The following is a 12,245-nucleotide window of genomic DNA, read 5'->3' on the forward strand; positions in this document are numbered from 1 at the left end:
GACATCTCTGGGAAACAAGTGGCAATCGGCGCAAAGAGTTGAAAGTCAATGTTAAAAATATAGAATAACTCTTCTCGGGTTCTCAGCCAGGTGAGTTGGAGATTAGCTTCCAAGCTTTCGACGGCTAGCTCTGCCATCTTCTTCAGGGACGAAGTGCACTTCGTCCCTGAAGAAGATGGTAGAGCTAGCCGTCGAAAGCTTGGTTGCTAATCTCCAACTCACCTGGCTGAGAACCCGAGAAGAGTTATTCTACATCAAACGCCGGGAAAGCCTAAAGTCATACAATGTTAAAAATACTTTTTGCACTAGTGTTAAAAGTACTTTTCGCATGCTACGGTATAATAATCAATGTTTAATGAGTTTTCCTGGCTTTGGAAGATCTCCTTTCACAATGGCTGTCTAAAAATACTTTATACCTTCAATATCGCGACACTGGAAAGCCATGAGTACCCTATTTCTAAATTCCAAAAACAAGCGAAATAACTTTTTTTGTGGGTTCTATTTCTCGTGACAATTCTATTCAAATAAATAACAGGAGATAAATACAGTAGGCCTATAGGAAATACTGTATACTTATTTGTTGTTGATAGAGAAATATTAAATACAAACTTAATTAAAATTGATTTTATTTGGGAGAAGTGGAAGCAATAGAATTCATACTCTAACATGATGGACTTATTTGTCAGATTCTAATTTCTTCTAATTTCTTACAATTAGAGCTAATTTAATATATTTTTTTATTTCAGGTTGTGACTTTTCTTAACGATCTATACAGTACATTTGACAGAATTATTGGTTTCTATGATGTCTACAAGGTATGAAATAGTATTTATGATTAACGTAAAAGTAGAACTACAATTATTTTAAATATGCCCTTGTATGCGTAATTTTTCTATGTAGAAAACACTGTTGTTAGATAACAGAGTTTTTCTTTCACAAATTTGAAAATGGTTATGTTTGTTTAGTCTACTGTAACTTGTCATCATTACATAAATAACTAGTAGGTAACTTGACAATCATGATTAATTCTTCATTAATTTACAAACAAAAATATAATTTCATTTTGTATAGCTAATCAACACAAAGTAAGTACATAATAATCTAAAGTCTTACTAATAAACCGTGTATAGTTTTATATGACACTTATGCAGAGTTTACACAGAAAACTTTACTAATAAATCATACATAAGCAATGGTTGTATAAACAGACTGTAACTATACAATGGGAATTGCTTTGCAGTAGTTACATACACGAAACCCTTATTTAAGCGTTGTATATAAAGAAAAAATGGCCACCCTTCTAACAGCTGTTCGTATCGACTGTCATTTTATGATGATGGTTGCCTTGTAACCACAGAAAAACAAACCAAGAGCACAGAATAATTAGAATAATATTGCGGTAGTTTGTACTCTTTGACAAAAATATAGTGTGGTAATCGATCAGAGCCAGCTATACTCTCGATACTTAACACGCCACACTAGAGCTTTCTACCGGGTGCAATAGAGAACCTCAGATATTCTATTACCTTTCGTAACGAAGTAATGACGAAACTATGACATAGCTGTGTAACAGTTATACTGTTATACACGACGTATGTAATGATTATTAGTAAGGAATTTACACACGACTTATAAACGAGCTACTCATTGTATAAGTATAAGGCAGTTAAAAGTCTGTATATAGAGTTTTTATTAGTAAGACCGATTATTTGTCTTGAACTAATCTTACATCTGCCAGCATCAGATCGTCTATCATTTTTATGCCAAAGTGCAAGATTTCTTTCCGAGTCTAGCACTCGTAAATTCAAGCCAAGCTAGCTATAGTTTTTTATCCCATACCCCACCTCGTAGATATAGCCTACTATAATATGGCCTAGTCGGTAATAATATTTTATCCGAACCGTACTCACAACATTCGATAGTAATTTTATAAAACAGTATTCTTGCAACAATCAGTCTTGCACTATCGTAACCTCACATTTTATCAGAATACGATTTATTCTGTTTTTAGATCGGACGCAGAGGAACATTACGGAGAAATATGTATAGCCTATACAGGGTGAACCATTAAGTAGTGTCACTAATTCTGGTGAATGATTCCTTTAGTAAAGGGCAACAAAAAAAGTCTAATAACATTTTTCTGTATTTTGAATAGTTTTCCAGAAAAACATACACTTTAAAAGACATTAATTGTGCGATCGTGCAATGCTGTAATAAGTAGGGAATGCACATTAGATTGTTGTGTTTCCCTGAACAATCCCTTCACCTGGCTTGTCATTGACGTGTACACTATAAGACAAAAAAATGGAAAGGCTCGAGAAATAAGTGGCGATCGGCAGACCTCGGGTGCATTCGTATAAAGCTGCAATCATAATAGAACGTTTTGTATTTTCCTTCGATCCTTTGCAGTGAGTGTCATGCGTAACATACCCATAAAGAATATTGGATCTACCTTGTCGTCGTGGCTGAGCGGTGTGAAGTGGTAGTACACTACTTGTAGGATCACAGGATCAAATCTTGCCTCCATCTTATTTTTATTTCTTGTTTAACAAAACCGTTTAACAAAACCGTTTAACAAGCCGGTTGTCGTCTGTTTCTTGCATTTAATCGTTTTGAGCTGGGGCATTAATGTGCATACACAGAAATGAAGAATAAGTTGTTTTCTCTTTTCCTTTCATCTAAGATCAATGAAAATAAATAATGAAGGAACAAATCCCAACTAGAAGAAAGACTCTCACATGAAAAACAACAATAAAACAATACTTCTATAGTCGCGACGCTGTTATTCCCGGCGTGACTCCTCCTCTTTGCTTACGTCTTAGGAAGTCTAGGCTCTATAAAGTCTAGATAGGTAGTATCGTTCGCCATATTTGTTCTTTCGTTGCCGAGCTACCAGACGAGGAATCTATTTTCCACACCGTTAAACATTATCATGTCGTAGCTCCTATGATAATAAATCAAACGCAATGTAATTCAGCAAATAATTGAGCGGCAAATAACGTCTTCGTGTGCTTTCTGCGAACGCCAACGAAAGAGCCAAAATGGCGGGAGATTATATTAAGTATTTATCGAGCCTTAAGAAATGAATAACGTCTTCATCAGCGAATCACAAGACGCACACGTTTAAATGTAGCCGACCTGCAACGCGATTGGCTGCCGGAAATTAGATCGACGGGACTTTAATATCGGATATGTGACCTCTCGCTTCGAATTACTTGCCTCAACCTAACAGGCATGGATGAAGTCAAATTTCTACAGTACCGACAACATGTCGATACTGTATCCCAGACCTCTTGAATTTGAGCTCACAAGGCGTCCTTTGTCCTCTGTTGGTTAATTTAAGAAGAATTATAAAATTCGTTAAATTTTTCTAGGCCTTTTTAATTGAAAAAGTGACTGTAACATTCAACAACACTGAATCGCATGTTTCCATGGTTTTCAGGTGGAAACTATCGGTGATGCATACATGGTTGTGTCTGGACTTCCTGAAAGAAATGGTGACGATCACGCTCGTGAAATTGCGCTTATGGCTTTGGCAATTCTCGATGCCGTGAACTCGTTCACTATTAAACATAAACCAGAAGCACAACTCAAAATCAGAATAGGAATTCATTCAGGTGAGTAAACACACAAAATTTAAGCCTCGTCATCCCAACGATTGAATGGCTATTACTAGGGACCGTACTTTGCCCCAGGAGACTACAAGATTAAGTATTACTGGAGTTTTTAAGTGGATGACGCACGTGCAACTGCAAGCGAAGTACTTGAAAGACGGCTCACGCGACTCTTGTTTAGTCAAGTTGTGCAGAACAGAACATGGACCACTTTAAGAATTACACTAATATTCACGATTTGAATTATCTACACTATGTACACTAGAATACGCTATTTTTATTATTTAGACTGTAATAAAGAACGTAGGCGTACATTGATCAAACATTTTTGCACGACAGTGTGTTTTTTCGTCGTTACAGCAAACGGCCGCCACTATTGGAAGTTGATTTTACTCAATTCAGAGTTACCAATCTAGATAAATATGAGGCGTTCAGAAGTCAACTTATAATTGCCTTCACCAATTAACTTTCTTTTTTCTTTAATATATCACATCACATTATATTGTACATGTTTATTGTATTCAGGACCCTTGTGGTCACTCAAATTCTTTGAGCTGATGTCTATAATTTAGAAATTTATTTTATTATTATGATTAACTCTTTTTCCAAAGATTTTGAGATATTTAACCTTAAAGTTAAATACACACAATTAATTCTGTGATGTAGTCAAGAAGAATACTGCACTTTGTGGGCTTTTTACTGAACTATGGAGTTAATCACTTTGACCACTGAAAATATGGGCAATTTAGTACATTGCCAACTTAAAAACTCTGAAATAACCAAAAGTGGAGTTAATCATGTTGACTTCTGAACGCCTCATATGTTATTTGCAAACAATACACAATCGTGGAGCGCTGAAGTATACGACAGAATATGAGGAAATAGCGTCGTTGTTATGTTTCCATGGTTACCAAGTATGTTTGCGGTTATGTTTATGTTCCCATCGTGAATGTTCTTAATTTTACCGTAACGTTTACATTTTTAAGTTAACGCTTACGTTATGTTTAATTTTCACTGTGAATGAGCCTTTGGAGTTCAGAAGAATTTTGAAGAGTAACATGAGAGAGTGAGTAGTTGTTCTCTCTTTCTTCTTGAGCGCCAACGGAAGGAAATTTCGGATTTTTTTAGTGTGTGAATTGCCATAAAATTATTTTACATATGTGTGTGATTTGAATATTCCAACTTAAGTTTCTGTCCATATAAATTCCTAGAAAATAAATTATGGTCTATTTAACGACGCTCGCAACTGCAGAGGTTATAGCCAGTAAATCTACTGACATGAGCCTGTCACATTTAAACACACTTAAATGCCATCGATCTGGGCAGGGATCGAACCCGCGACCTCAAGCACAGACACCAGCGCTATACCGACTACGTTACCCAGGTCGACAAATTCCTAGATTTTTTACTGTATCACTGTAAGGGATAATACATTAGTTTCTTTTTAACAGGAGGTGAATTACTATGTTTAATTTACTTAGGAGCTGTTGATGTCCCATTATTATTGCCAATATAGTCTATGAACAACTAACCTCTCCGTACACCCTGGAACTGAATACGGTCCCTAGCTATTATTCTTGTCATTAAATATGAAATCAGCCTGAGATGGATTTATAAGGACAATACAAATCTGACGATTACGAATCTGTGTTCCTGGCAGGTCCTGTCTGTGCAGGCGTAGTAGGACAGAAGATGCCTCATTTCTGTTTGTTTGGTGATACGGTGAACACTGCTTCAAGAATGGAATCTACTGGACAACGTAAGAACTTTAGAAGCTTATTTTATAATAGTAGTCTTCAACATTTTGTACTTGCGGAGTAAAAGTAAAGTCAACCAACATGTTTGTAAAAGGTATAACATAATGATAAAATTCATTAAATTTTTCTATGCCTTTTAACTTAAAAGGTAACTATAAAATTCAATAACAAGTAAGTAATTTTATTGGAAATACCGTAATATAAACAGTGTCATGAAGATGACACGTATTTTCTCATTATACTACGTTTTATACATTTTGGAAGAGTTCAATTCTTTATCAGCCTACCAATAGTATTCCCAAGTGTGATTTTTTAAACTATCTTTTGCAAAAATAAATCCCGAAAATACAAAATATATGATTATGTCTCGAGAAATGGAAATATAAAAATTCGAAATTTATCCTTTGAAGAAATAGAATAATTCAAATATGAATGGCACACGGGAGAAAATTAAACGCATAATAAATATGGGAAATGCCTGCTATTATTCGGTTGAGAAACTTTTATCATTTAGTCTGGTTTAAAAAGAACTGAAAGTTAGAATTTATAAAACAGTTATATTACCGGTTGTTCTGTATGGTTGTGAGACTTGGACTTTGAGAGAGGAACAAAGGTTGAGGCTGTTTGAAAATAATAATAATAATAATAATAATAATAATAATAATAATAATAATAATAATAATAATAATAATAATAATGATTTATTTTAGCTGGCAGAGTTAAGGCCGTAAGGCCTTCTCTTCCACTCAACCAGCAAAAAGTGTATATACATATGCATGAACTTACAAATAATCCAACAATTTGATTTAGATGAGAGTTACATGTATACAAAAGTTATTTACAAATTAAACAACAAAATACTATGAACTATTAATTAAACACTGAAATAAACTGTGTAGCAGAATTAAACTAAAATACATAGAATGTTAATATATTTCAAATAATATTAGATAATTGAAAGAGATTATTACGAGACAATTAAAATACAGCATAATCAGGATGATGTCTAAAGAAAAAAGTAACAATGTAGTCAGTGATAGTTTAAATCAGTATGATTGGAGTGAAATGCTAATAAGGTTATCTTTTAAGCTGTTCTTAAAGGTGTTTATTGTCTTGCAGCCCCTAATACTTTGTGACAAGGAATTCCATTGACGCGAGGTGGATATTGTAAAAGATGATGAATAACAAGATGTTCTATGAAGAGGTATACTTAGCGTGCTTGGGAAAATATTTGGGGCTAAAAGAAATGAAGTTACAGGAGAATAGAGAAAGTTATACAACGCAGAACTGCACGCATTGTATTCTTCGCCTAACATAATTAGGAACATTAAATCCAGACGTATAAGTTTGGCATGTAGCACGTCTGAGTGAATCCAGAAATGCATATAGAGTGTTAATTGGAAGATCTGAGAGAAATGACCTTTGGGGTGGCCGAGACGTAGATGGGAGGATAATATTAAAATGGATTTGAGGGAGGTGGGATATGATAGTAGGAACTGAATTAATCTTGCTCAGGATAGGGACTGATAGCGGGCTTACGTGAGGGCGGCAATGAACCTCCGGGTTCTCTAGAAGCCATTTAAATATGTTATATATTTGGTATGGCCATAAAAATAATTGTAAAGAACTTATGTAATCCATACACCACTGTTTTATAAATACCCGGGTGTTTCAAAATGAATATCGGGGTTTTAAGGCTTTGTAGTATTTATTACATTTAACGTACAATTATAAATAATACACCAAATGAAAGAGCGACTCAAACAGTTTTGCTACAAGTGCTCAATGTGAGCACCATTCATCACACTGCACACATCGAGTCGATAAGCGAGTTCTTCCCAAACGATCAGTGTATCTGGAGTAATTGTTGCAACAGCTGCTTCAATCCCCTGTCTTAAGTCTGGTAGGTCAGTTGGCATAGGAGGTACAAACAAACGATCCTTTATGAATCTCCAAAGGTAAAAATAGCATGGCGTAAGATCTGGTGAACGTGGAGGCCATGCGAAACGAGCTCTGTCGTTCGGTCCCTTTCGGCCAATCCAGCAGCGGTCGGGTACAACGTCGTTTAACCAATCGCGTACTTCCATATGCGTCTCCTTAAAATTCTCCACACAGACGTCGCTGGAATTGCTAATTCACGACTAGCCTTTCGAACAGATTTCTTGGGGCTACGCGTGAAAGACTCTCTCACTCGTTCAACACGCTTTCTAACAGCAGACAGAGGAAACAGTGCATGCTCGTACAAAACTGTTTGAGTTGCTCTTTCATTTGGTGTATTATTTATAATTGTACGTTAAATTAATAAATACTACAAAGCCTTAAAACCTCGATATTCATTCTGAAACACCCGGTATTATATTGAGACTTCACAAGTTGAGTTTCGTTAATAGAAGAAATGACTAGACTGAAAAGGCGAAGTCTTAGACGTAGGAAAACATTTCCTCCTTTATCTTCAGCTTTCAGGACAGATTTGGTTCTGACTTCTTAAAAATGAGTACAAGCGTTTATTTCTCTCTTCCAAATTCATTTTTAACTAGTGACAATGTTTTCTCCAGAATGGATTTAAATGCTAAATAAATAATTTAAACACACACAGTCTATAAACCTGTCTTCTGACGAAATTTTGCCAATAAAACGTGTCGCATGTGAAATATTTCAGCTCTAAGAATTCATGTCAGTGATGATGCAAGAAAAATCCTGGACAAGTTTGGGACATTCCAGTTAGAGTTACGAGGAGAAGTGGAGCTGAAGGGTAAAGGCTGTGTAACAACACATTGGCTACAGGGATGCAGCGAACCAGATCCTAGGCCTCCTACACCACGACTGCGCACTGGCACACCAGACGTCAGCCCATATCCTTTGCTCTTCCCAACAAACAGCTGCACAAAGGTATAGTTTGTGTTTAGTAACCTAAAGGTAAGCGTTCACTACATCGTATCGCATGCATCGGCTCTCAGCAAATCCGTCCACGTTTCTCGGATGAGCAACTTTTCCGATGCGTGCGATCATGGTCTTCTTTAATAAATCAACTTTAATTGGTTAACTGTAACTACTGTATTATGTTGTACCATGTTAGCTCAGTAGAAAAATGTGCACTTCTATAAACATGTATATTATGCTTACAGTGTAAACTATATAAACTGCCAAAATTATACAGGGTGATTCACGAGGATTTGCCGTCCCTTACGGAGCTTATTTCCGAAGACATTCTGAGCAAAAAAATATCATGTAAACATTTATCCTAATCTCAATATTTTCAGAATTACACTAATTTGAAGTTGTTTGTAAAATACCATTACGCTTGAGTTTTAAGGGTAAAAGAATATTACAGATAAAGAATGAACTATCCAGGAGTATCATTTCTTTAATTAGCTAGTATTCTAAAGCTAAACATGTGTTGTGATTTCCATAGCTGCTTCGTAGAGAATTTTTTTTTTTTTCGATTTTTAACTACAAAATTACATTTTCTTACGCATTTATCACAACAATTGTTACAAATCACGTCACTCTTGTAAATTTTTTTAAGATTGTACATTAGGATGCATAATTTAACTGTAAAGAATCAAGTTCCTACAGTCGTATGATTTGTAATAAGCGCGTAAGAATGATGTCATTTTTAGTTAAAAATTGAAAAATACAATCTGTGCAAAACAATTAAAAACATATTCTTAGCTTCAGAACACTAGCCAATTAAAGAAATGACACTTCTGAATAGTTCATTCTCTATTTGTAATATATTTTACCCTTAAAACTAAAGAAAAAAGGTATTTTTACTATCAATTTCAAATTAATGTAACTTTGAAAATATTGAGATTAGGACAAAAGTTTATATCACAGTTTTTGCTCAGAATGGCTTCGGAAATAAGGGACGGTAAATCCTCGTGAACAATAGTAGTATATGGAAGTGAAACCTGGACTCTATCTGAAAGGGCAATAAAGATCTTAAATGCCTTGGAAAGGAAAGTATTACGGAAAATCTTTGGGCCTACTTATGAGCAAGGGTTTTGGCGAATCAAAACAAATGCTGAGTTATATGAATTATATAAAGATATCAACATTGTTGTTGACATAAAACTCAGAAGGTTAGAGTGGCTGGGACACGTAGCCAGGATGGAGGACAATCGCACACCCAAAGCTCTACTAGACGCATTGCCAGTAGGAAGAAGGAAAGTCGGACGACCTAAATTGAGATGGCTGGATGACGTTCAGGCTGACCTAACAAAAGTTGGAATTAGAAGATGGAGAACACGAGCATTAGACAGGAGTGATTGGTCGGATGTTCTGAGGGAGGCTAAGGCTAAACAATAAGGGCCGTAATGCCGATGATGATGATGATGATGATGATGATGATGATGAAATCCTCGTGAATCACCCGGTGTAAGTAGTACATATGGGTCTGTTGAACAAAAAATCTAGTGAAATTTAATTATATCTTATAATTTTATTTTTAATTTGTAAAATATAATGTTTTTAAGACTGATAGTAGTATATTATTTGTTTACATTTCAACTGAATGTGAATGCCACTGCGAAGGACCTTGCGCCTAATACTCATATCAATACAAAACAGAGTAACAAACGACTGCTTCAACGTAGCTGCATATCGGACAAGTAGCCTAAATAATGACTGTCTATTCTCTTTTCCAAAAACGTTAGTCTCACAAAACATTTTGGGGAGGGGGGGACCATGACACATAAAGAACAACATTTGACTTTTCCTTCAGTTATTTATGCTCTACCACCAACATTTTAACAGTTTTTATAGTTTACACCCTGTATACAGAGAAATTATGTCAAGACAAGAGGGGTTGCTTGTTTCTTATCTGTTAACTAACATCTTGTTTCTTATACATTTTATTACTGTCTGCAGAGAACTACAACTGAAATTCCTGAGTTCCGAATGACGAACTGTGAAGCCTAATGCAGTGAAAGTTCGTGTATGTAAATTTGAATCTGAGACTCTGTGAACTGTACCTTCAATCTATGCGGTATCCTCTAAGTCAAACTGCAGTAATCTGTCTACAAATATCACCGAAGCTACAAACGAAGAAAGTTGTTCAAAAATATTACTAGAATTCTGTGTTCCTTGGGTATCTACGTTGGCAGACTTGTAGTAAACAAACCTTATATTTTTATGCAAACAATTAGAAAAAAGAAAATAAATAACTTTTCCTACACAATTAATTTGAAGTAAGCTATGATTATCATAAATATTAAAACATTTATAACAAAATGGTAGATTAAAAAACAAAGTTTTATTTTATTTTTCGTTGATTTCATATTTGTAATTTATTTTTGTATTGAAAGTATATTGTAAAGAGTTGACAAAAGACTTAGCAATTATGTGCAAATGAACTGTACTTAAAATAATACTGAACAAATACAGTACCTCACAAAAAATCTTACTTCGTACTTTATTAATTATTGCAAGAATTATATTACAATATGAAGCACTCATAAAAAAGGGAATAGATGTGTTATAGGGGCCACCCATCATACAAACGCAAAAAAAAGTCAGCGGAAGAAATGGTTCGATTAGCGTTTTTAGCATTCGATATTCGATAAGCATTAAATGCTACCAAATTAAAAAATTAAATAATAAGAATTTAAATAGTTTGTTATTAGATGACTGTGTTTTTAGTCAGTTTGTATTATATTTTTGGTCCAGGGAAAATAAATTTTACGATTACTGCCATTATTTACATTTTGAAGTACAAGTCATGAATATAAAACTGGCTGTTAATTTAGAAGTTGGCAACATATTTTTTATCGATTGTAACAACAATACATATCGACAGTAACATTCATAAGTTACCATTCAGCCAATAAGGAGATTGGCCCTTATAATGCATCTGTTCGAAAAAGAGTAAGAAATGGTGCCACTGTGAATGATACCTTGTTACACATTTTATGCAATAACTAAATATTATAAGCACTTCTTTTTATGCAAATTATCAAATTGCCACGATTACATAGTTGCATATTCTTTCTTTACTACTAGCTACTTAAAAAATTCCTGCGATCCTATATTCTCTGATTCCTGAGCACTCACACAGTTCAAAAACGAAAATAAAATGTGACCCGTTGCGCGAAAAGGGACCTAAAGTCGTGAAAGGAAATTTTACAGGAGAAAAAAATAATGAATTTGCTGTGTAAAAACTGCATTTCTATGTTTTGACATCTTGCACTACCTGTAGGCTTTTTTTATATACTAAACTAGGACGTACTGTAGTTTTACACAGTGCTTCTTAAATGCCTAAATCTTTCTTATAGTTGCTAAGAAAACAAGTGAAAACTTTAATTATATTTTTCTCGAAAAGTACATTCAACATTCAATAAGTAATATATAGCTCCTAGAACCATGAATTTTTCTTTTAAATACTCAATATTTCATTCTCTTTTTAAAATTACAAAAAACAAAAAAACAAAAAAACAAAAAACAAAAAAAAAAAAAATGAAAAAATCCGACTTTAGGTCCCATTTCCTGCAACTAGTCACAAATACCTTTCTTACTGTTGACAAGCTAAGTAATTAACTTACAGACAATTTTAACTACCACACAGAGAAGAGTATGAAGTTTATTTGAACAGTTAACCCTGTTGGTTTCAGTAATTACTAGGGCATAACTTGTACTTGCTATTTGGGAAAAGGAAATTATACCAGAACAATGGAAGGAGTCCATAATTGTACCTATTTTTAAAAAGGGGGACAAAACCAACTGTGGTAACTTTCGAGGAATATCACTTTTGTTGACGTCGTACAAAATTTTGTCCAATATTCTTTTGAGAAGATTAACTCCGTACGTAGATGAAATTATTGGGGATCATCAGTGCGGTTTTCGGCGTAATAGATCGACTATTGATCAGATTTTTTGT

General features: G+C 34.5%; 1 protein-coding gene across 2 annotated transcripts in view; it reads left to right on the plus strand.

Annotated features, from left to right (window-relative positions):
• The window catches only part of LOC138696927 (atrial natriuretic peptide receptor 1), a 125,410-nt gene extending 114,639 nt beyond the window's left edge, over positions 1-10,771 (plus strand). For both annotated transcript variants that reach the window (XM_069822421.1, XM_069822422.1), the window contains exons 20-24: positions 747-815; positions 3,443-3,617; positions 5,275-5,373; positions 8,031-8,260; positions 10,241-10,771. In XM_069822421.1, coding sequence (XP_069678522.1) covers positions 747-815; positions 3,443-3,617; positions 5,275-5,373; positions 8,031-8,260; positions 10,241-10,291 — 624 coding nt within the window. In that variant the 3' untranslated portion in view covers positions 10,292-10,771. The remainder of the gene's footprint in view (positions 1-746; positions 816-3,442; positions 3,618-5,274; positions 5,374-8,030; positions 8,261-10,240) is intronic.
• Positions 10,772-12,245: the final 1,474 nt, after the last annotated feature.

The sequence above is a fragment of the Periplaneta americana genome, chromosome 3 (genome assembly GCF_040183065.1).
Source record: "Periplaneta americana isolate PAMFEO1 chromosome 3, P.americana_PAMFEO1_priV1, whole genome shotgun sequence".
NCBI lineage: Eukaryota > Metazoa > Arthropoda > Insecta > Blattodea > Blattidae > Periplaneta > Periplaneta americana.